This window comes from Chiloscyllium punctatum, chromosome 4, assembly GCF_047496795.1.
Source record: "Chiloscyllium punctatum isolate Juve2018m chromosome 4, sChiPun1.3, whole genome shotgun sequence".
Taxonomy (NCBI): Eukaryota; Metazoa; Chordata; class Chondrichthyes; order Orectolobiformes; family Hemiscylliidae; genus Chiloscyllium; species Chiloscyllium punctatum.
The window spans coordinates 7,877,882-7,904,263 of NC_092742.1; the positions used below are offsets into that span (position 1 = coordinate 7,877,882).

At 44.0% G+C, this 26,382-nt stretch overlaps 1 protein-coding gene across 2 annotated transcripts in view; it reads left to right on the top strand.

Annotated features, from left to right (window-relative positions):
* Positions 1-26,382, top strand: part of jag2b (jagged canonical Notch ligand 2b) — a 231,095-nt gene that overhangs the window by 122,699 nt on the left and 82,014 nt on the right. For both annotated transcript variants that reach the window (XM_072568028.1, XM_072568029.1), the window contains exon 5: positions 18-78. In XM_072568028.1, the coding sequence (XP_072424129.1) occupies positions 18-78 (61 nt within the window). The remainder of the gene's footprint in view (positions 1-17; positions 79-26,382) is intronic.

Sequence of the window (26,382 nt, forward strand, 5' to 3'; positions counted from 1 at the left end):
TCCTTTTGGTTTTGCAGCTATTTGTAAACAAGGCTGCCATTCGATCCATGGAGGATGTAAAGTTCCTGGAGAATGCACGTAAGTGAGCACCATTCTGGGCGAACAATTGTTTTCAACCAGCTGTTACATAATGACTGCTGTTTGGATGTTTGGTGATTGCACTATTTTAGTAGCAGTGGTTCAGTTTGAGAAAGATCCCTGAACAGTGTCTGCTTGTACTAAAAAAACAACTCGATGTTTAAATTTTTTCTTTTCCCTTTTCGGGGTGGGAATAAAAGCAAAAAGCATTTGATCTGGTCACCATGGCCTGTGATTAGTGGTGCCTGAGAAAGGAGTCTGGTTTTAGTCCACAATACTCTTGTGAGTTGTTGTGAAGAGGGATGTGTGAGTACTCAGCAAGGCTACTTTGGCAATGCTATCTGTTTGTAGTTGTAAGCTCTGCTTTTAGAATTGCAACAGTTTGGTACCCATGATTCCATCCTCTATTTTAAAACACAGCTGATAAAGGTTATGCTAAGTTTCTGCTGACCAGTCCCAATTCTGCCTCTGTGATTTACAATTAAAGAGCTGGCTATTGCTTTGACCCCAGCACCATTTACATCACCCTTCGAGAAATATAAGCCGTTGTACAACTTTACAAGAGCTGATGGCCAGTAAGTAATATCGGGGAAACTGTGCCCCCCCTCTGGCAGCTTTTAGTGTCTATACATTCAAACCCGTGACAAGCTTTGTGGGTTTCTGTACATAGCATGCCAAACGGGGAAAAGCTGGAAAGATGCACTGGTCTCTCTTGCTCCGGGCTCGGTACAGCGGTTGTAAAATTGCACGTAGACACACCAGGGTGTTTTGGCATTGATTGCCTGTCATTGAGTGCACAGGACTTGGAAAACCTCACATGCACGTGTCCTCCGTATCTCCAAATAACATGTGACTCACGAGTCAAAGATCACGCTTGATGGTATCATAACAGTGAGTCCTGATGAGTTGGGGCTAAATATATTCTGGCTTATTAAATATAGCCTTCAGTAAATGGACAGGGTTGAAGCTGTGAATCATGCAGCCAGTAAACCATTTGACACCGAAGAAGATGTTATTGGCAGACGTGACTGTGCGGCGGAGAGTAGCAAAGGGATGGCTTGGAACTGTGCAGTGACTGACATGATGCCCACGTGCACTTTTCTTGTCATGATATTTCTTCTCCTCTGCCCATGGCCTCGTGCCATTCTTACACTTGCTTCTATGGAAAGGATCTTCTATGAGCTGTACGGTCAAGGATTTTGCAGACTTGAGCTTCGAATCCTTGGCTGACCCTACCCATTAACTCATTGCAGTACTGAGAAAGTACCTCACCGTTGGCAGTATTCTCTTTGGAATGATTTGTCAAACTGAGGCCTTGGTCTGTTCCCTCAGGAGGATGTAATCCAGAGGTCTAGGCTCATGCTGTGGAGACATGATTTCAAATCCAAATGTGGTAACTCATAGTGGACCTATGCCTTCACGCCCACTTCACCCTCAACAAAAAAACCTACAGACAAACCAACGGAACACCCATGAGATCTCCGATATCAGGGTTCCTAGCAGGGGCAGTAATGCAGAGACTCGAACAAACAGCTCTGTCCAAACTTTAGGTCCTACTGGATGTCATCACTAAACAAAATAAATTAGAGGAAACCTTCAAGACCATCAATAATACCCTTACTGGCATAAAATTCATATAGAGAAGGAAAACCACAACAAACTGCCATTCCTAGATGTCACAGTAGAGCAAACAGCCAATAGGGAACTTACAACCAGCGTTTGTAGGAAAATAACACAAATGGACTAAATATTGAATGACAGAAGCAATCATCCCAACATCTATAAACAAAGCTGCATTGAAACATTATTTCAATGAGCCACTGCACACTGCAGCTCAGAGGAACTATGAAGAGCAGAGGAAAAATCACCTATACTGTCTATTCAAAAAGAACAGACAGCCAATGAACACAGACCGCCGATTTCTCAGCAACAAACCCTCATTGGAGAGAAGGTGGCTAAGAGAGGATTTGATAGAGACATACAAGATGATCAGAAGATTAGTTAGAGTGGACAGTGAAAGTCATTTTCCTAGGATGATGGCATCAGCTTGTACGAAGGGAGCATAACTACAAATTGAGGAGTGATAGATTTAAGACAGATGTCAGAGGCAGGTTCTTTACGCAGAGAGTGGTAAGGGCTTGGAATGCACTACCTGCTAATGTAGTTAACTCAGCCACATTACGGAGATTTAAACAATCCTTAGATAAGCACATGGATGATGATGGGATAGTGTAGGGGGATGAGCTTAGATTAGTTCACAGGTCGGCACAACATCGCTGGCCGAAGGGCCTGTTTTGCGCTGTATTGTTCTATGTTCTATTTTCTAACTCGAACAAGCAGACAAAACACATCCACAAACCCTAGCCACTCTTCCCCTACGTCAAAGACATCTCAGAAATGACTGCCAGACTACTCAGACCCCTTGGCATCATGGTAGCCCACAAACCCACCAACACGCTAAAACAGCAGCTAATGAACTTGAAAGACCCTTTACAGACAATAATTAAAACAAATGTGATTTACAAAATACCGTGCAAGATCTGTAACAAACACTACATTGGACGAACAGGCAGAAAACTAGCCACCAGAATATATGAACATCAACAAGCCACAAAAAGACATGACCCACCCTCACTAGTATGCTTACATACAGATGAGGAAGGACCCCACTTCAACTGGAACAACACATCCATCTTAGGACAAGCCAAACAGAGACAGGCATGAAAATTCCTAGAAGCGTGGCATTTCAACCGGAACTCCAACAACAGACATATTGACTTGGATCCCATTTACCCCTTTCTGAGAAAAAGAACAGGAAATGACATCACCATAGGAAATGATGTCACCACATGAAATGACATCACCAACCCAAGGAAACCCAAACATATAAATAGAAAGTGGGTTACACCATCAGTGCTTCATCTGGAGGCTCACTGACGATGTTGCCTAGTATGGTGACGAAATGTCTGAAAAAGGACATTTCAGCTCAGCGAGCAAACCTACATCCAGAACCTCAACCTGAGCTACAAATCTTCTCAAAACCCGCTAACTCATCGAGTCAATGTGTCCTACAGCACTGAGACAGGCCTTTCAGCCCAAACTGGTCCATCCCAACTAAAATGTCCATCACACTCACCCCATTTCCCTGCACTTGACCCATATCCTTCTAAACCTTTCCTATCCATGTATTTGTCCAAATGCATTTTCAATGTTGTTAATGTACCCATCTCAACCACTTCCATTGGCAGCTCACTCCATATGCGTACCACCCTCTGAGTAAAAGAGTTGCCCCTCAGGTTTCCCTTTTATTCTTTCCCCTCTAACCTTAAACTGATGCCCTCTAGTCCTCGATTCCCCAACCCTGGGAAAAAGACGGAGTTCATTTACCCTATTCATGCCTCTCATGGTCTTCTAACCCTATATAAGGACCCCCCCTCGCCACTCAGTCTCCTCTGCTGTAAAGACAAAAGTCCTAACTTGTCCAACCTTTCCTTATAACTCAGACCATTGAGTCCAGGCAACTTCTTTGCAAACCTCCTCTGCATTCTTTCCATTTTAATAACCTCCTTCCTATAACAAGGTGACCAAAACTAAATGCAGTACTCTAAATGCGGCCTCACAAATGTCGTATATAACTGCAACATGACTTCCCAATGTCTACATTCCATGCCCTGACTGATGAAGGCCAATATGCCAAAAGCTGCCTTCACTCAAAGGACACATTGACTCGATGAGTTAGCGGGTTTTGAGAAGATTTGTAGCTCGGGTGCTCGTTGTTGTGGTTCTGTTCGCCGATGCAACACAAATTCCCAGCTCGGCGAACAGAACCACAGCAGCCGCCTTCACTGCCCTGTCTACTCGTGACTCCACTTTCAGAGAACCGTGAACTCAAACTCCAAGATCCCTTTGTTCCACTACACTCCTTAAGGCCCTACCATTCACCATGAAACTCCTACCTTGATTGGACTTTCCAAAATACAACACCTCTCAATTATCTATATTAAACTCCATTTCCCATTTCTCAGCCCACTTCCCCAGCTGATCAAGGTCCTGCTGCAATTTCTGAGAACCTTCCTCACTGTCCATGATAGTGTCATCTGCAAACTTACTAATAATCATGCCTTGTGCATTCTCATCCAAGTCATTGATAACCCTAATCTTCTCAGCTAAGGCTATCTCATGCCCTCTTTTTTTTTTTACCCTCCTGATCTCCTTTTTCAGTAAAGTCCTGTATTCCCAATATACCTCTAGGGATTCCCTTGATCCTAGCTACCCGTACCTGAGCTATGCCTCCTCCTTTTTTCTGGTCAAAACCTCCATATCTCTTATCATCCAGGGTTCTCCTGTTCCTGCCAACCTTGTCCATCACCCTCACATCAAGACCTTGAACTCCAGTTATCTCACTTTTAAAGGCCTCCCACTTGCCGGAGGTCCCTTTACCTGCAAACAAACTACTCAACCAACCCCTGCAAGCTCCTGGAATGAAATTAAATTGAATTAACAAATTGAAAATCTGCAGTTGAAAACTAGGTTCTCACAACGTTCATGAAATTTCCATCAATGATCAGGAAAAGCCCATCTGGTTCAAGGCAGGGAATCGGCCATCCTTACCTGTTCCTATAGCTTGTCATCTTATGGTTAACCTGTGTCCTTGTGACTGGATCTTTGCTCCCAATCCTTTACCTCCCTTACCCCATTTAGATTTTTATTTTACGAGTAAAATGTGGTTTCTACCGGTTCCTTTATGAAAATGTATTGCATCTCACTTTTACTACAATTCATTCACGCCAGGTTGTAATTAGTTGTGGTCTTGCTCAGGTAAAGGAAGTATAGACAATACTTTGTCCAAACCTTTGGTGTCCTTTGCAAATTTAAAAATTTGTTTTTATTGATTGCAAAATCTGTAACATGAGCAGTGATTCCAGTTGTGATCTTAATAGAAAATCACTTTCCGGTCACTGTGAATAACTCCCCATTTATGGCTAAGCTGTGTTTTCTGTCTTGCAAGATATCTTTGTAGATTTTTGGTAGGTTCATTGCAATGGTGCCACAATTTAGGGCAGAGAATTTAGGGATGGCTGATTAACAGTGACCTTGTCATCACCACCTCATGAAAGAACAAAACCCAATTAAATCTGTTCTGTTTTTATATTCACTCACGGAACGTGGCTGGGCCAACATTTATTGCCATTCCAAGCATTAGGATAAACGTTAGGAAACAGAGGGTAGGTATAGATGGGCATTTCTCAGATTGGGGATGAGTTGAAGGTGATGTTCCCCAGGGATCAGTGTTGGGACCCTTGCTTTTTCTGATTTATCTCAAGGATTTGGAGGTGGGGGTTGAGGGTAAAATCTCTAACGTTGCAGATGGTACTAGGCTGGGGTGAATAGGGAGGATGATGCTGAGGGACATGGACCAGTTGGGTAATGGGCAGACACCTGGCAGATGGATTTCAATGCAGAGAAACGGGAGGGATGGTTAAAAATTCACACACAGAGAGATAATACAGGCCTCAATGGGACAACCCTGGGGGGAGTAGAGGATCAGATGGACCTCGGGGATCATGTACACGATTCTCTGAAGGTGACCAGGCAAGTTGTAGCAGTTGTTAAGTTGGTTTATAGGATCCTTGCATTTATAAATACGGGCATAGAGTAGAAAAGCAAGGAAGTGACGTTACACCTCGACAAATCATTGGGTCAGACCACATTTGGAGCATTGTGTTCAGTTCTGAGCATCTTATTTAAGGAAGATGTTAAAACCCTGGAGAGAGCGCAAAAGAAGATTTACTAGAATGATGCCTACAATGAGGGATCTTAAATACAAGGAATGATAGAGATATTGGGCTGATTCTCCTTGGAACAGACAAGGTTAAGAAGTGACCTTATTGAGGTGTTCAAAATGGTGCACAATTCTGACAGGGTCAAGGAGGATATTCTGTTTCCATTAGTTGGTATGTCAGTAACTCGGGGTCACAATTTCAAGATTGTCAGCAAGAGAGCTAGGAGTGAGATGAGGAAAAACTTCTTTACTTCAAGAGTTGTTAGGATTTGGAATGCGCTTTTGTAGAGAGTGGGGGAGGAGGAATAAATCTCTGGAAAATTCCCCTGTGTCTCTGGGCGATCAAACAAGTCCAGGTGCTTTCCTCATTCGAATCACATCTTATCCTTTCCCAGGTTTATTGAGAATGAATCTCATTGTGAAACTTGACGATGTATATTGTGTTAGCCGAGGATTGGCTTGATAGCCGCTGGAAGTTAAAACGTCAAAATATTTAAATGAGTGGGGGGCGAGAAAAGCTGACAAATTTGCAGAAAACAATGGTGACATTTCCGCCAGTGTGAAGTATAATTCTGTGATTTTTGCGAGTCTGTCGAAGTTGTTGTGCAGTTCCTCCACTTCAAATTGGTTTGAACGGCACAGAGCTGGTGAACAGCAGCTCCTCGTGTTTGAGCCTGCTTGTGAACATCCTGCTCACATGTTTTCCACTGAGTGTAATGGGCCTTTGCTGAAAATACCTTGTGGAATGCTTTCATGTCGACGGTGGATTAAGGTGAGAGTCAGCACTGCAGGAGGAAGTGGATACAGTCGGCGAACTGCCTATCCTGTAGCAGCATGTCATAGCTACATTCCTGACGAAAATCTTGACAATAAAACACAAAAGAAAATGGGTTGGAAGTCAGCAAAGGGAGAGACTGGAGTTACAAGGCTCCCCAGTCAACCCTAAACTGACCAGCATGGGCTGTCACCGCTGCAGTGCAAAGAATTCGCCTCTGGGTCATGGTGGCAAAAGTGAGGATTGAAGATGCTGGAAATCAGAGTCTGGATTAGAGTGGTGCTGGAAAAGCACAGCAGGTCAGGCAGCATCCCAGGGGCAGGAAAATCGACGTTTCGGGCAAAAGCCCTTCATCAGGAACAAAGGCAGGGAGCCTCCGGGGTGGAGAGATAAGTGGGAGGGGGGTGGGGGTGGGGATGGGGAGAAGGTAACAAAGCCCATCCCCATCCACCTATTGTACTGTTGGCTACCTTCTTCCACCCTCCTCTCTGACCTATCACCTCCATCCCCATCCCCATCCACCTATTGTCCTCTTTGTTACCTTCTCCCCAGTTCCTCCCCTCCCTCCCATTTATCTCTCCACCCTGGAGGCTCCCTGCCTCCATTCCTGATGGAGTGCTTTTGCCCGAAACGTCAATTTTCCTGCTCCTCGGATGCTGCCTGACCTGCTGTGCTTTTCCAGCCCCACCCTAATCTAAACTCTGGTTCATGATGCTCTCTTACCCTCTGATGATGGCCTTTGTCGTCAAATCTCCAATTTCACTTGGTGCTACAGAGAAACTTCACTCAGAATAATTGCAATGTGAAACTCATTACTGCAGGGGAATAATTGAGTTGAATAGCGTCAATGCACTTTCGGGATATTTAAAAGGATTACACTCAGACTAAATGAATTAGAACAGGAGAAGGCTTGAGTGATTGGGCCAAGCGACCTGTTTCTGTCTGCTGTAAAGTTGATCTAATTGTAAAGCAACTCCAACTTCTGCAATTTGTTTGTATCTGAGACTGATCCAGTTCCCAGGTGTCTTTGTATATGTAAAAGCAAAATACTGTAGATGCTAAAAATCTGAAATAGACACCGGGAGGAGTGGAGAAACTCAGCAGGTCTAGCAGAGAGCACGAGAGACTAAGTTAACATTTGGAGTCTGGTGTGAATCTTCAGAGATCTTTAAAGCTGAGTTAGATAGATCCTTGGTCCCAAGGGAGTTGATAATCATCAGGGAAAGGTTGGTAAGGCTGCAATCAGATTATTACTTTATCAAATAATGGCACAGGCTGGTGGGGCTTTTAATCCTTTTGTTTGTAAGTACATTCAAAGCACTTGAGCAACAATATTAATGCTGGTTTGGGGGTAAATATTGGGATCGGGTCACTGCAGATAATCCCCTTGCTCTTCAAATGGTGTTGAGATGATTGTGTTGAACACTTCAGGCAGGTGAGACTTCGGTTTTGTGTCTAGCTTTTTCTTTCCAGTGGTGTGTTGCTTAACTCACTCCTTTTAATGTTCTTTTTCATTCAGTCGCTAACTAATTTTGTTCGGCCTGAGGAACTCAGTGACTTTACTGGAGGAAATTTAATCCTACTGAGTCATCTCCTGGTTGCACCTTGCAAGTTGTTTTTGGGGGGGAGGGGGTCACTATGGGTTCAGAGTTCATAAAGAAACCCATTTGAGATCAGATATGTCTCAACATCAGACAGACTGGCTGCCGGGTTTCCAATATGACAGAAGCCTCTGTACTTCAAAAGAATAGAGAGGCTGAACAGGCTGGGGCTGTTTTCCCTGGAGCATCGGCGGCTGAGGGGTGACTTTATAGAGGTTTATAAAATCATGAGGGGCATGGATAGGATAAATAGACAAGGTCTTTTCTCCAGGGTAGAGGAATCCAAAACAAGAGGGCATAGGTTTAAGGTGAGAGGGGAAAGATATAAAACTTTTTCACGCAGAGGGTGGTGCGTATAAGGAATGAGCTGCCAGATGAAGTGGTGGAGACTGGTACAATTACAACATTTAAAAAGCATCTGGATGGGTATATGAATAGGACGGGTTTGGAGGGATATGGGCCAAATGCTGCAAATGGGACTGGAGTAATTTAGGATATCTGGTCAGCATGGATTAGTTGGATCAAAGGGTCTGTTTCCAATCTGTACATCTCTAAGAGTTTAATTTTCTGTGTGAGGAGTTGTACCTGAGAGATTCTCGGCAGAGTTGGGTGGATGAGCCGTAGTGTGAGCACGTAGTCCAGGTGTTGCTGGGATTCTACCTCTCCTGGTTGACAACTTGACATTTCAGTTCCAAATTCAAATGGTTTATTGTTACATCTTGTTTCTGACAGTAGTGTCTTTGCAGGAACACATTGATTGCATTTTTAAATGAATTGCTCGTTCTTCCATCACAGTCTTGGTCACTGTCTGGGTCAAAACTGTATTCAGCTGAGGTCAGTCAGTCGCACACTCACCTTTGAGTCAGAAACTCATAAGTTCAAGTCCCACACAAAGAGATGAGTAAATCCTGCAGGCTGATACTCGCGAGCAGTCCTGATGAGTGCTGCACTGCTTGAGCCATCCTTTAGACGTGAAACTGAAAAGGATTAGTGTTATTTAATCTTGGGACCGGCACAACTCCCAGTTTTCCTCTAGGAAGTGGAGGTGAGCTACCTCCTTGAACTACTGCAGTCTCCATGTGGTGTAGGTAGATCCACAGTGCTGTCAGGACAGAGCCCAGGAATCTTTACTTTTGAATGTGATAGATCCAATGGCACTCTTTCAAAGAGCAGGGAGCTTCTGTCTGATGTCTTGGCCAATATTTATTACTCTCTAATAACACATTTAAAAATGCTCTAGTCATTCTCTCCATGTTATTTTGCAATCATTCTGTGTGTGAATTGGTTTCTGTTCATTGCATTACTGCAGTGACTACACTCCGGAGATGAACATCAGTGGCTGTAGAATACCTTTGGGTTTTCTCGGATTGTAACACGTATTGTAGGAGAGCGAGTTTCCTTCATTACAGCCACTTTATTCCGTTGGCCACCCCCACAAAGAAATGAAAATTAATAAATGCCCAGGTCTGCCGTCAATGACACGTACTGGTTCCACCCATCTTGAATGCCTCAAAATAGAGCTCATCTGTGTTCATTTCCAAGTTCTTTGTGTTTTTTTTAAAATGTGATTTGCGAGGGGAGGAGAGATACATCTTTCTGGGTATATAATGCTGTTTGCTGAATTGTCCCCAGCCATGCAAGTCCTTTCAGCCTGGGACATGATCCACGTCATAATGATGCTGAACCATTGGAAGGTCTCCACCATGTCCAAGAACAAGGCTAAATAAAGTACAGGCTATAATTATCGCTGTTAATACAACCTGTGTTTATACTCCCCATTTTCCATATGTTTCCTTTACTCCTGTTGATGACTCCTTCCCATCTATTTTGAAGGATCTTGTGCCAAGTTTTGTTTTGTTTTTATTTTTATGTATACTTGAGCCTTTCTCGTGTTGTTTTAAAAAAAAAGACTTGGTGTACAGGTCTGTCTCCTCCCCCGTCTCCCGGAAGCATTATCCATTAATAATGGAGTTAGTTTTTCACTCACTCTCGCTATCAATCTCTATCAGTCAGGCTGCAGATGACCCAGACATAAGGCCAGGAATACTCTTGGGAGCAACAGCTTCATAATCACCTGTTTCTTCCAAAACATGCTCCACTCGCCACACGTCAGATCTCCAATTACTCAAGTACTGTACCCTAAAGAATTGCTTTCTGAAAATCAACCCTATCACTATCTTCTCCATCAAAAGCCTTTTGGAAGTTGAAGTTTATTATGTCATAGGGCTTTTCACAGTCCATATGGGCTCACTCGCTTCCTCAAAACAAGTCTGAGTTTTGATAGACACCGTCTTCCCCTTTCTGAGTAACACAAATTAATTACTGAATGTAATGGATCCAACTTTGCTGATGATGTAAGGCAGGGCAGGAGTGTAAGCTGTGAAGGAGATTCAGTCTCCAAGGGGATATAGTTTGGTTAGTGTGAGAAAATGAGGTTATTCAGTCTAACTGGAAACATGGGGCAGCAGATTCTTCTGTAAATTAATTCTGGTGCTCAAGTGGGATTGGGGTGCCCTTGTACATGAAACATAGGAAATCAGCAGTGATACAGAAAGCAATTCATTGCCAAACACCACAGTGGCCTTTATTGCAAGACAGTTGTTGTGGAAAAATGAATAAGGGCAGCACAGTGGCCCAGTGGTTAGCACTGCTGCCTCTCATCACCAAGGACCTGGGTTCAATTTCAGCCTCGTATGATTCTCCCCGTGTCTGCATGGGTTTCCTCCTGGTGCTCCTGTTTCCTCCCACGATCCAAAGATGTGCAGGTTAGGGTGGATTGGCCATGGGAGATTGCCCATAGTGTTCAGGGGTGTGCAGGTTAGGTGGGTTAGCCATGGGAAATGCACGGTTATAGGGTAAGGGTAGGGGGTTGTGTCTGGTTGGGATGCTCTTTGGAGGATTGGTGTGGACTTGGAGGGCCGAATGGCCAGCTTCCACATTGTAGGAGGTTCTATGATTAAGTCTGCCTTAGTACAGCATTGGAATCTGAGCCTGGATTATAGGCTTCCAAAATCTGGAATGACACTCAGCAGGTTACTTAAATCCTAACCCTAAAGACCACAAAGGACTGATATAGCTCTTTGGGAGGGTTTAAACTAATTCAGCAGGGGATAGGGAACCCAAATTTGTAGTTTGAGTATGCAGGAGGTTGAGAATAGTGAGGTCAGAACTAAGGTTTCAAGGTTGCAAGAGTGCACCGGCAAGTAGGAAGGTGGTTTGAAGTGCGTCTACTTCAACACCAGGAGCATCTGGAATAAGGTGGGTGAACCTGCAGCATGGGGTGGTACCTGGGATTCAATGTTGTGGCCATTTCGGAGACATGGACAGAGCAGGGACAGGAATGGTTGTTGCAGGTTTCGGGAGTGAGATGTTTCAGTAAGAACAGAGAAGATGCTAAAAGAGGCGGAGGTGAAGCATTGTTAGTCAAAGACAGTATTATGATGGCAGAAAGGATGTTTGAGGACTCGCCTACTGAGGGCTGAGGTTAGAAACAGGAAAGGAGAGGTCACCCTGTGGGGAGTTTTCTATAGGCCTCTGAATAGTTCCTGAGGTGGAGAGGAAAGGATCACAAAGATGATTCTCGATAGGAGCGAGAGTAACAAGGTAGTTGTTATGGGGGACTTTAACTTCCCAAATATTGACTGGAAATACTATAGTTTGCGTATCTTGTCCAGTGTGTGCTGGAGGGTTTCCTGAGACAGTATGTAGACAGGCCAACAAGAGGCAAGGCCACATTGGATTTGGTCCTGGGTAATGAACCCGGCCAGCTGTTAGATTTGGAGGTAGGTGAGCACGTTGGTGACAGTGACCACAGTTTAGTTATGCTGATCACAGTTTAGTGATGGAAAGACATAGGCAAATACCGCAGGGCAAGAGTTACAGCTGGGAGAAAGGCAATTATGATGCGACTAGGCCAGATTTAGGATGCATAGGATTTGGAAGGAAACTGCAGGGTTGGGCACAATTGAAATGTCGAGTTTATTCAAGATACTGCGTGTCCTTGATAAGTATGTGCTGGTCAGGCAGGGAGGAAGTTGTTAAATGAGGGAGCCTTGGTTTACGAAGGAAGCTGAATCTCTTGTCAAGAGGAAGGGGAAGGCTTATGTTAGGATGAGATGTGAAGGCTCAGTTAGGGCGCTTGAGAGTTACAAGTTAGTCAGGAAAGATCTAAAGAGAGAGCTCAGAAGAGCCAGGAGGGGACATGAGAAGTTGTTGGCGGATAGGATCAGGGTAAACCCTAAGGCTTTTTATAGGTAATAAAAGAATGACTAGAATATAATTACAGCCAGTCAAGGATAGTAGTGGGAAGTTGTGTGTGAAGTCCAAGGAGATGGGGAAGCGCTAAATGAATATTTTTCATCAGTATTCACACTAGAGAAAGACAATGTTGTCGAGGACAATACTGAGATACAGGCTACTAGACTAGACAGGATTGAGGTTCACGGGGAGGTGTTAGCAATTCTGGAAAGTGTAAAAATAGATAAGTCCCCTGTGCCAGATGGGATTATCCTAGGACTCGCTGGGAAGCCAGTGAGAATTTTGCAGAGTCTTTGGCTTTGATCTTTATGTCGTCATTGTCTATAGGAATAGTGCCAGAAGTCTGGAGGATAGCAAATGTTGCCTTATTCAAGAAGAGGAGTCGAGACTGGTAATTATAGACCAGTGAGCCTTACTTCAGTTGTGGGTAAAGTGTTGGAAAAGGTTATAAGAGATAGGATTTATAATCCTCTAGAAAGGAATAAGTTGATTAAGGATAGTCAACATGGTTTTGTGAAGAGCAAGTCGTGCCTCACGAACCTTATTGAGTTCTTTGAGATAGTGACCAAACAGGTGGATGAGGGTAAAGCGGTTGATGGGGTGTATATGGATTTCAGTAAGGTGTTTGATAAGGTTCCCCATGGTAAGCTATTGCACAAAATACGGAGGCATGGGATTGAAGGTGATTTAATGGTTTGGATCAGAAATTGGCTAGCTGAAAGAAGACAGAGGGTGTTGCCTGGTATGGAGGGAAGGTCTTACGAGGAAAGGCTGAGGGACTTGAGGCTGTTTTCGATAGAGAGAAGTTTGCGAGGTGACTTAATTGGGATATATAAGTTAATCAGGGGGTTAGTTAGGGCCTTTTTCCTCAGATGGTGATAGCTAGCATGAGGGGGCATAGCTTCAGATTGAGGGGTGATAGAAATAGGATAGATGTCAGAGGTAGTTTCTTTACTCAGAGAGTGGTAGGGACATGGAATGCACTGCTCACAACAGTAGTAGACTCGCCAACTTTAACAGCATTTCGGTGGTCATTGGATAGGCATATGGACAAAAATGAAATTGTGTAGATTAGATGGGCTTCAGATTGGTATGACAGGTCGGCGCAACATCGAGGGCCGAAGGGCCTGTACTGCGCTGTAATGTTCTATGTTCTATAACTTAATCCCTGAAGTCCAGAAATCACCTGTTATACTCTGTTTGAGGCCAACCCTCTGAGAAAAGAAATTCCTCCTCATCTCAGCCTTAAATTGGTGCCCCTTTCTTCTAAGACTATATCCTCTGGTCCTGAACTCGCCCATGAAGGGAAACATCCTCTCAGCATTGACCCTGTCAAGCCTGTTAAGAATCCTCTATGTTTAAAAAAGATCACATCTCATTCATATGCAGGATCCCCTGTTCTCTGCAAATATGTTCAAGCCTTTTTGCAATAACATAGAAGCTTGGGAAGCCTATGGTACTCCATTGCTTTCGCAATAGCAAAGTCTTGCTGTCATTGACATACCAACCAATCAGGAGGAGGGGAGGACTGCAGATGCTGGAGGTCAGAGTTGAAAAATGCAGCGCTGGAAAAGCATAGCAGGTCAGCCACCAAGGAGCCAACCGTACCAACCAATCAGCACCTTTTTCCTCCTATGGTTTCAATTGTGAAAGTTTGAAATTTGGCATTCTTGTGTTTGTCCTGATGAGTACAGGACCAAAAGCCTCAGGAATGTCACTCTTCAGCAACAATCACAGTATATTTCTTGAGTTTTATCAGCCAGGAGTTTAAAGAGATGATCCTGATGCATTCATCAGGAAAAATACTTGCGCACACCAAAAATTCTAAAGTGGAATTACTTAGCAGAGATGTTCAAAATGTTCAAAATCTCCAAGCTCAGTTATTCACCTATATTTGTTCTTTCACATGCTATTTGGTGGGTTTCCAGCAATGTCTGCCCTTATTTGTTTCATAAAATGTTGAACTTTTTCACTCTTGAACGCTGTGAATTAATTTGTATTCAAGTGTTTTCTTTAAGAATTCTTGCTGCTTTCCTGTTTTGCGTTGAATCTCTCTTCCTTCCTGGTGTGTGGGCACTTTTCATTTTTCTCTCTCGTTTTCCAGCAGTTATTTTTAGTCGATCATGGTCCTGGAATTTAATGCTATTGTTCTCTTCTTGCACAACCCCATCCTGTTCAATATTGTTATAAACAGTTAAAAGCTTTTCTTTTCCATGTAGCTGCTACATATTTTGAAAAAATCTTGAATTTTGTTTGTGTCTCTTCTCACTCTGAGGCTGGCAGCTGGTGAAATGTTTTTATTTTTTTCACATTCCTTTTTAAGGCAGGAAACAACCCAAAAACACATGCAGACCGAGGAAGGAACAGGACATGATTCAGATCTAACTCTTTGAACTCTTGTTGCAGGAGACAAAACTGGCCGGGTGAGGGGAAAGCATAGCTCGAGTTAGGTTTGGGAGGGTTTATCTGGTGCATCATCTGTGGTTCAGTGAGTAACGCACTTTAACCTCGAGTCGGAAGGTTGTGGGTCCCTTTCCAGAGACTGGGTTCAGTAATCCAGACTGTCGTTTTCGGCACATTTCTGTTTGGGTGAGAAGTTAGGTGATGGTTCCCTGGTGCCTTGCTCAATATTTATCGGCCAGCTAACACCCTTTAAAATGAGCAACTTACTGGCCATTGTCCCAAGCCTGTCCTCCTTGTTTGCAATTCACTTTCCCAGAATCGGAGTCATAGAGTAACAGAGAATGGAAACAGGCCCAAACTGGTCCATGCTTACCATGATGCCCACTCAGCTAGTTCCAATTGCCTGCATTTGGTCCGTATCCCTGTAAACCCTTCTCATCCATGTACCTCTCCAAATGTTTTTATTTTCGAATGTCGCTATTGTGACGTCTCCACCACCTGATGCTGCCTGGTGTGCTGTGTTCCTCCAGCCTCCTGCCTGTCAGCTCAACCACTTTCTCTGGCAGCCCGTTCCATATCCGCACCACTCTCTGCATGAAGAGGTTGCCACTCAGGTCTTCCTTAAGTCTTTTCCCTCTCACCTTAAACCTGTGCGCACAGTTTTCGGTTCCCCAGAGGAGGTGGAGTCATTACTCACAGCTGAGTTCAGCAGATGTTTGGGTGATGAGGGACTGCCAAGAAAGTGGGGTTGTTGGCCAGAGAGTTACCCCTGCCTCTGTTAGGATTGAAAGTGAATCTAGTTCATTGTAGTTTCTCAATGTCCAAACTCATGTATGAGCACATTGTTGGCTCGCTAGAGACTGCCCTGTGTCTCTAAAGACTTCACTGAACTCCCTCTGTATGTCTGACCTCTGGTGTCCTGTGAATTTTGGTGTTTTGGTTGTAGTCATTTTCCTGTCTCGATATTAACCATGGGAAGGATCGCACCTTGATGTTCAGTGCCTTCAGTACTGTTGCTGTTCTTTATATGGACAGCACCTTTGCACCCCATTCCTTTACCAGTCAGCCTGCCTACATTGAGCCTATAATGGAAGCTGTAGCTGTGTTGTTCTGACATGCTTCGAACTGAGTGTCACCTGAACAGAATCTGGATTAGAGTGGTGCTGGAAAAGCACAGCAGACCAGGCAGCATCCGAGGAACAGGAAAATTGACGTTTTAGGCAGCAGCCCTTCATCAGGAATCTGTCACCTGAACAGACTGTGAGTGTGTAGGTCTCATTATTAATAATCCTTTGAAATCTTGACTGACTGAGAGGGTTCTCCTATTGACCACATTCCATTTGATTCTGTCTTTGTGAATCAGCAGATTTTGTTTTTTGAAGTTGTTAGTTTGATGCAAATGTTCGAGCATGATGAGAGCAGCAGCTATTTTTTCACCAGTCTGGAGTATAACCACTATATTGGCAGCACCACAACCTTTGTGTTTATCTGCTCCTTAATACAAGGAACTAAACGGGGCAATAAGGTGGCTCAGTGGTTAGCACTGCTGCCTCACGGCACCAGGGACCCGGGTTCGACTGTCTGTGTGGAGTTTGCACATTCTCCCCGCGTCTGCGTGGGTTTCCTCCAGGTGCACCGGTTTCCTCCCACAGTCCAAAGATGTGCGGGTCAGGTGGACTGGTCGTGCTAAATTGCCTGTAGTGTTAGGTGCTTTAGTCAGGGGTAAATATAGGGTAGGGGAATGGGTCTGGTGGGTTACTTTTCGGAAGGGCGGTGTGGAATTGTTAGGTCAAATGGCCTGTTTCCACAGTGTAGTTAATCTAACCTGACACTGCTATTCATGATACTGGGATTACTGTAAGAGGATGATTTAACTGGGATTGATGGATGATGTGGGAGCAGGACATAACTATCCACCAGTGTGGAAAGAGAACACCCATGTCATCAGGCTGAGCTCAATGGCCTGTTCTTCAGATTGTTGGCTGCTGGGTAGGAATCAGTGACTGTGCTGTTTGTGAGACAACTTGAGCAAAGCAGAAAGATCCAGATATTGAACTTGGAGGACTGAAATTCCGTCAGTGTTGGGATTACTTCTGTTCAGCTGCAAAACTTCAGTTTAACATCATGTGCAGGTGCTAGTCATCGTTTCAGTTCAGTTAACCAGCATGCTGCTTGTTAGCCCTTAGCCATCAGTGTTTCTTAGCCAAGACCATATTAAAGAACCATCCTAAGTTGGGATGTCACTCAGAAGATCGATGTCAGGGAAGCTGGGAGAGTAAACTCCCACAGTCCAAAGGTGTGCAGGTCAGGCGAATTGGTCATGCTGCATTATCTGTAATTTATAGGGATGCATAGGCTAAGAGGATTAACCGTAGGAAATGGGGATGAAGTGGGTTCTGGGTGGGATATTATCTGGAATGTCATTGTGGACTCAATGGGCTGAACGGCCTGTTTCCACACTGGAGGGATTCTGTGATTCTCTATTCTAACCTGACCACAGAGGGAAACCATTTCAGGTAATGCTGTATTGTCTTGGTATATTTCAAAAGCAGAAGAATTCTGGAAATATCCTTTGCTTTCCATGGAGTTTGAGTGGAAAACAAGTTGGAATGTAACTCAACATGTCGACATTCACACCGCTGACTTCCGGGTGGCCCTAGCCAGCTGGATATTTAAATAAAAACATGAATGACCTGTGAATCACTGGTCGGTTTGGGGTTAGCACTTGGTGTGGAGAGACTGACAAAAGAGGAGAATTCCACTTCAGAAAGAGAAAGTGCTTTTGTTATCTGGGTAAGAATGGGGGAGGGTGGAAGAATGGATGTGAAAAGGTTCTGGTATGTGGTGGCTTGAATGTATAAAGACTTTGATCACCTGATACCATGGCTTCTTGAAATTGAACTGGTTCCAGCTTTAGTTTTCCAGAGAGATGTGATGAGTGCAAACAGGAAGATCTGTAACAATATACCAAATCATTAAATATTGAAGAATGCATGAAAAAAGTCACAGGCTCCACACGCCGGCTCAATTAGCTAAATGGAGTGTAGCACGATGCTGCAGGAAAATGTGCCAATGTTTTTGATGCCTCCTTCAGCTCACTGGGGTAAATGAACTCTTTCCATTTGGTTGCATTTCCTTGCACGAGTACCTTTGTTGCAATCACTTGATGTTCACACCCTTACTGCTGAAGATAGCTTTTCCCCTGCTCCTATGCTTTTCAAACACAGTTTGGTTTCATTATCTAGTCTGTTTAGAATCCTAAAAGAAACCCAGGAATATGGACAGCAATGAGCCGTTTCACTTAAACCAGAGGACCCAACCTGTACTTAGATGAAATTAAATACACAACTGTTTGCAAAGTGTATTTCAATGAGAAAGAGTTTCATCTATGGGACAGGCAAAGCTGATGGTAATGATTCATAGAGAAGCAAATTAGATTTCTTTCAGGGAATCGATTTGGATATGATATAAATAATTTGAGACATAACATGTGGTAACAGACTCTGGGAGAGCAAGTGCTTTTTGAATAAACCAGAAAGTGCTGCAGGAGTTCAGCTGGTCTGGCAGCATCTGTAAAGAGAGAATGAGAGGTGACTTTGAACCTTTGGTTTCCAAAGCACAGTTCCACTGGGGACTTGCTTGCCTCACACCTGGGTCTGTTACAGACTCACCAAAGATTGATCACTGTGGTTAGTTTAAAAAGCTGCTGTCGTGTCATGTAATGCCAGAATGGTAGATGGCAAAGTTTGATCTTTTTTTATAAACAAATTTACAAATGATTGTTGGGATATTTGATCTTTCAAGCCTACTCCACTATTCACTAAGATTGTGATTTGCTTGTGGTTTCAACCCCATTTTCTTAGCGATTGAGTCATTCTCTTTTCATTCGCTTGTTAATCATGAAACTATCTCCCTCCTGCCTTAAAAATATTTGCACCATGTTCTGGGGATTCCGGAGACTCGTGACCATCATTTAAAAAAACCGGTCCTACAGCAGTTTGCCCACCTGCTTTAAACAGCTCTTCAGGTCTCCTCGTCGTCACAAGGTTCCTCCATCCAATCTGATGCAACCAAAAGAAAGATTTGCATTTCTCTCACACCTTTCACAAATTCTGAATGTCCCCATGTTGTTGTTGTAGTGGTCAGGTGAATTGCAATGGTGGTTGCAATGTTTTATTTGGATTGGAATGTACAGAAAGCATTGGTCATTTCTGGACTGGGTACAACAATTACATTGATATTAAGATGCGTGGAATAATGGGACAAGGGAATGTCCTTCCATCTCAGTCATAACAGCTATTAGGGAGGAAGGTCCTGGATTTTGACCCAGTGGAGATGAGGAAATGTTAGTGACATTTTCAAGTTAAAGTGGTGTTTTGTTTCGAGGGAATATGCCACTGCTGATGTTCAGGTAAACCAAATGTCATCCTCTTTCTAGACACTAGAGGCATTTGTTTTGAGAGTTGCTGCTAAATGTTCCAAATGAAAGACCAGTGTCTAAAGCCAGCGCTGCAATCAGTTCCTGTTGATTGTTATTGTCGGCGATCACTCACTAACAAGTATGATCGCTCACCTAGGAATCTCCTTGTCACTGGTCAGGTGTTCCATGGATCCTTGTGGCTGATGAGCCCAATCCTACAGGCACATCTCCCATCCCACTCGGCAGGTTTTTCCGGGAGATGGGATTGGTCCTTGGTCTTGAGATTGTGGGCATTCCTTTCTGCAGTTCCTTTTCCATACTTGCTCTTGCTGATGGACGTTCTCCCTTCATTCAGGAGCTACCTTCCAGTCGGTTTCTTCTGAATGATTGTGTCAGGTGCATTGATACCTACGTTGCATTTCTTGAGGGAAGACTTCAAGCAATCTTTGAAAGCTTCCTTTGTCGTCCTCCAGTTCTCTTTTTTATACTTGTTAATGGGATGTGGGTTTTGCTGACTAAACCATCTCGAGAGGGCATTTACGAGTCAATCACTTTGCTGCGGGAATGGAGAAGGCCAGCAGATTCCTACCCTAAAGGACATTAGTGAAATGTATGAGTTTTTCCTGACAGTCGGCATTGCTTTCATGGTTTTCATTAGACCTTTAAATTGCTGGTTTGTACTGGATTCAAATTTCACCATATGCCATGGTGAGATTTGAACCAGGCTCCGCAGAATATTGCCTGGGTCCCTGGATTAATAGCCTAGTGATAGTACCATTATACCCAATGCCTGGAGTGCTTTTCTTGAGCTGACTCAAGATGATTTGCTTTTTCAAGTTGTAACTCAGGCATCCCAAATGCGTGGCTGGCCCAGTGGAGTTGGTTTGGGGTGGCATCGCTGCTGGTGCTGTGGGCTGCTTCAAGGACACTGATGTTAGGATGCCTGTCTTTCCAGCTGATCTGGAGAATCCATCTCAAACAGTGTCAGTTGTAGCTCTCTGTGGACTTGAGGTGACGATGAATCTGATGAAGAGTCATCTAGACTCGAAATGTGAGCTTGCTGTCTGTCCATGGATGCTGCCTGATCCCACTGTGATCTTCAACCTTTGTTGTTTTCAGTACAGATTCCAGCATCTGCAGTAACTTACTGCTCCAAGACAGCTTCCTCCCTCTTTCCGCTGCCGTCCAGTTGGGCATTCTGAATGATGGTGAGTGCCAGGTCCATCGGTATGATTCAGACTTCCACACGGGAAATTGACTCAGCTCAGTCATGCACCTGCTGATTGATGTTGGAAGTGTAAGACATCCTGCTCGGGGAAGACTTTGGATTCCTCTTCCCTCTTACTGAAGCATCCAGTTGTTCTGCAGCTAACCGTGCTTTTTTAACAAAAACATGAAATCCCAGTTTACCATCTCAGTACAGCAAGACAGAGAGGAAAGCTTTAGAGAGAGAGATTTAACCTATTCTAATGCTATGATACTTTTCTCCGTGCTGTTTCATTCTCATTTTCGCAACCTCTGATGATCCAAAAATGATTTATGATCATTGAAGTGCTTTTATGTTCAGTGTGCCGATGGTTTCACCAAACCCATGCTTCCTGTGATTTCTAGTTGGTGACGGTTCTGGTCAGTTGTTGAAGATGTCTTGGTGAATTGTTACACTGAATACTGTGGTTAGAACACGCGGTAACGACACGTGATGACCTGAAGAGTCTTATGACAGTTTCTTTGCAGAGCTCAGGCATGTGCAATAGCCATTGGACAAGACCTGGCAGTGACCTGCTAATTCTGCAACACAATCACAGACAAAAGGAGTGGGACAGCAATGTGGTCCCATCATCTGCATCGGGGGCAGTGGGCTCTTAATGAACTCATCCCATTGCCAGAAGGTTCCTGGGGATGGCAACGTGTTTACATTCCTGAACCCCTTTAATATTTTTATGTGGTGTTTTCTGTTCCTCTGGTTTGAATTGCTGGATAAGTTATTGGATAGGCTTTGGGACGAGGAATTGTGGAACAATTAATTTTATCTGGACTTTGTGATGTTCCCAGGACAAGGGTGGCACAGTGGTTAGCACTGCTGCCTCACAGCGCCAGAGACCCAGGTTCAATTCCCACCTCAGGCGACTGACTGTGTGGAGTTTGCACATTCTCCCCGTGTCTGTGTGGGTTTACTCCGGGTGCTCCGGTTTCCTCCCACAGTCCAAAAATGTGCAGGTTAGGTGGATTGGCCATGCTAAATTGCCTGTAGTGTTAGGTGTAGGGGAATGGGTCTGGGTGGGTTGCGCTTCGGCGGGTCGGTGTGGACTTGTTGGGCCGAAGGGCCAGTTTCCACACTGTAAGTAATTTAATCTAATCTAAAGTTGTTTGTGAGCTGATAAATCGCCTGTTGCAAATTGAGCTCTGAATCCAGCTTAGAACCATTGAGCCTGGCATTACAAATTCAAACAGGCTCAGAGGGTTAAATCAGAAAGATGTCAAATTTCCATAACGCAGTTCGATGAACTCCAAAGCAATGGGATATAATATTAAAATTAGAGCTGACCCTTCAGTATTGAAAGCAGAGAGGACAGTTACTACACCACAAGACGACACAAAGGTTGGAGGTGTCGTTGACAGTATAGAGGCCTGTTGTAGGCTGCAGCGGGACATTGACAGGATGCAGAGATGGGCTGAGAGGTCGCAGATGGAGTTCAACTTGGATAAATGCAAAGTGATGCATTCTGGAAGGTCGAACTTGAAAATTGAGTACAGGATTAAGGATCGGATTCTTGGCAGTGTGGAGGAACTGAGGGATCTTGGTGTGCAGGTACATAGATCCCTTAAAATGGCCACCTAAGTGGACAGGGTTGTTAAGAAAGCATATAGTGTTTTGGCTTTCATTAACAGGGGGATTGAATTTAAGAGCCGTGAGATCTTGTTGCAGCTCTATAAAACTTTGGTTAGACCGCACTTGGAATACTGTGTCCAGTTCTGGTCACCCTATTATAGAAAGATGTGGATGCTTTGGAGAGGGTTCAGAGGAGGTTTACCAGGATGCTGCCTGGAATGGAGGGCTTATTTTATGAAGGGAGGTTGACTGAGCTCGCACTTTTTTCATTGGAAAAAAGAAGGAAGAGAGGGGACCTAATTGAGCTGTACAAGATAATGAGAGGCATAGATAGAGTTGATTGCCAGAGACTTTTTACCAGGGCAGAAATTGTTAACAGGAGGGGTCATAGTTTTAAGCTGTTTGGTGGAAAGTATAAAGGGGATGTCAGAGGCGGGTTCTTTACGCAGAGAGTTGTGAGAGCATGGAATGTGTTGCCAGCAGCAGTTGTGGAGGCAGGGTCACTGGGGACATTTAAGAGACTCCTGGACATGCATATGGTCACAGAAATTTGAGGGTTGGTACATTAGGTTTACCTTACATGAGGATCAATGGTCGGCACAACATTGTGGGCTGAAGGGCCTGTTCTGTGCTGTACTGTTCTATGTTCTATGTTCTAAGTGGTGGGAGGCTGTCATGTTGCAGTCCCAGCTCACTGAGCTTGTGTCTGAGGTGGAGAGCTGCTCTCACTCCTCCATTCCGATGCTTTTAAATCAACCAGTTTGCACTTGCTATATAACACCTTCAGCAAGGGGGAGACTTAAACCTGGACCTTTACAGCTAATCCTTCCCCCTTGGTCAGTTTTAAAATCAACTTCTGTTGAGACGTGCTATGGGACTTCAGCCTGGACCTTCTGACCTAGAGGTAGGGGCATTACCACAGCAGCCACCCTCCCCTTTTCTGTGCTGAGTTTAAGGGGTCAGTCTAAATCGCAGCAGAGAGGCATTTGTCTTAACAAGAAGTTTCAGTTTATTGTACGATAGGAACAGGGAAGGAATTGTGTTGGTTAATGAGACAGAATCTCAGAGATTCTCAGGAGCTAGAGATGACATGTCTGATAACTGCTTGTCACTCAGCCTTTGGGTGGAAGTCATCAGGTTGGTCAGAACATAAAACAACTTCAACATAAATTCTGTCAGAGCCAGTACCTTCTACAACAGGAATCTGGAGTACTCTTCCTGGGCAACATTGTGGATATTGGAATTATTTTGAGCTTTCAAGGCAGGGATCAGCAGATTATAGTTGGCTATGAAGTAGCAGGAAGCAATGGCAGGGATAGTGAAGTGGGCTCAACGATTAGCCATGATCTCATTGACTGGCAGGACAGGTATGAGAGGATGAGAGAACTCCTTCTGCTCCAGTACCGTACTCAGGCTGAGCTAGCAGCTGGTTCAGTTATGGTGCATTTCTTAAAAGCAGAGACATGGATTTGAGAGCAGCTTAAAGAATGTGATATTGATTATGCCATCCCTGTGGGACTATTTCCACTTCCCGAGTTTAACCCCCTCTTGACCTTAGGGTTAACAGCCAGTGCTGCAGTGTGTTAGCTGTCACCCCCAAATACTCCATTCTCCGAATTCGGAAGTCTAAGTGTCCTACAAGTCTAAAGAGCTTGTTGTTACTATGGCATTGTCAGATCCTTCTGCATTCTGTGCTGTTGTTGGACAGAGCACAGGTAACTTGGACTTCCCCGGAGTCTCAGCCTGATTTTTATGTTTTCAGTATTTAGAGCCTGCCCTGAAACCACAAAGGCATTTTCTGTCATAACCTCTGCCCTTCCTAAATTGCTGTACAGCCAATTAAGTTCACAGTTTTGAAGTGTAGACCATTGTTGTCACTTAGAGAAAAGTGGCAGCCATTTTGTACGTAAGCTCCCTCAGCCAGCAAGGTAGTGATTTTAGATGTTTGTGGATGAATTGTAGAAACAGGCAACAGCAGAGTCAACTTCATACCGTCTCAGAAAGGTGTTTCGAAATTTGTGTCATGCAAAAGCACGATACAGTGGATGCTGGAAATGCTCGGCAGAATCTGTTGAGTGCTAAACAGTTAACATTTTAACCAACTGCCTATCTTTAGAATCATTCCGAACCGATCGGCCGACTATTTCCAGCATTTTCTGCTTTCTGTTTGTATAATATAGCTCATCTTTATTTAGCACAACCTCTTTGTCTGGGCTTGATGCAAACAGTATATGCGCCCACATTCCTGTGACACCATCTTCTCGTAATTTCACATAGCAACTTGCCAACAAGCGGTTGTGAAGGCCAGGAAGCAAACTCACTGCCTTCCTAAGTGAAAGTCCAACCTCTATTCTCTTGTCCAAAGGACCAAAGTCAGCCATTACTTCAACTGAAGATTTTGACTTCTCCTCTTCTGTCTTTGTCACTGTCAGAAGTCACATGACAGCAGGTTGTCGTCCAACAAGTTTATTTGAAATGGCAAGCTTTTGAAGTAGCGCTCCAAAATCTTGTGATTTAAAAAAAAACCTATTGAACTATAACCTGGTGTCACGACTTCTGACTTTGTCCAGCCCAGTCCAACACCGGCACCTCCACATCTTTGTCACTGTGATACCTCGGCCCACTTTCAATAATAAATCTGTATCAGTAGGATCTTTCCTGATTGTGAACTGAAACCTAGAAACTGCTAGAGAAACTCGACAGGTCTGACCGCAGTTGCGGGGAGAGAGAAACTGTTAACATTTTGAGTCCAGAGACTCTGCTTTGAAACTCCAGAGTTCTGAAAACGTGTATTTGGACCCAAAACGTTAACTCTGTTTCTGTTGCCACAGATGTTGCCAGACTTGCTGAGTTTCACCAGCACTTTGTTTTAATTTCAGACCTCTAGCATCTGCAGGATTTTATTTTGAGTTCATTGTTTATGTGCTGTAAATATCCTTACTTTAGCCTTCCTGCCAGCAGTATGACAAAACAGCTGTAACTCGATGCTTTTACCTTTTAAACTACAGAACCAAACATAGGTAATATATTAATTATTTTCCTCTGAATAGTTGGAACATTGGTTGGAAAGATATTAATGTCGAATTTTCAGCAGAGAGCCAGCTCAGTTATCAGTGTTTCTGCTCCAGACAAACCATTTCCACCTTCCTTGATTTCACCGTATCACTCTATTCCTTTTCCCCCTCATTCTCAGCCAGCTTTCGTTTAAGTACCGATTTGCCCCAACTCCTCCATGTGGTAGCTTTTATTCAGGCAGCGTATTTGGGAGTTTTGGCAGAATTGCTAGTGTTTTTGGGTGAAATGTGAATAGAACACCTTCAGTCTGAGCCCGGATTTCCAGTAGGAATCTTTCAGCTGGAACCTGCACATCTCCGTGACGTGGAGCTACACAATGACTCTGATCCCTGCGAGGCATCCAAAAATAACTTTTCCCCGGAATAACGGTGGGACAGTTGTGGTTTCAATCATTGCCAGCAATAAAAATAGCTGCCTGCTGGTCTGTGACAATGGATGAGTAACTTCGCACCAGATAGCCCCTGCTTCTCTCTCCACCTCTGGCAAGCATCCAGTCTGTAAACCGGAGGGATGATGTGTTGTTGCAGTAAGGCACACAGTCAGGTCGTGCACGAGGAAGCCATGTGGTCCATTGTGCCTGTACTGGCTCTTTGAAAGAGTAATCCAATTATTCCCCTTTCCTTAATCCTTTTTCCAAAATTTATCCAATTTTCTTCAGTGCTGTTGAACCGTGTGCAACCCAGATCATCAATAAAGCAGCAATTCACAAATTTTGTGTCTTCTGGTCACCAACTCTTCCAACTCATAACTATCTGACATTAGCCTCGTGGTCTTATACAGGTCGTTCTGCTATAACGTGACAGTTGTGTCCCTCTGCAACCTCATGCTATAGAAATTCTCGCTATGGAAAACCACTGTAACGTTCAGTGAGTTTGCGTTATTCAAACAGCGTTCACAATTTGTCAATCACTTTGTAGCCAATTTGCGTTGATGAAATGTGCGATATACCAGAACGACCTGTGGCGAGACTGTTAATCCAGAGAGGCAGTCAATGTTCTGAGGCCCTGGGTTTGAATCCCACCACAGAATAGTTTTTTAAAATATTTGTTCACAGATGTAGACATCACTGGCTAGGCCAACATTTTTTTTACCATTCCCTAGTTACCCAAGTGGCAATGGGTCTGTAGTCAATGTCGGCCAGACCAGCAAAGGATAGACAGG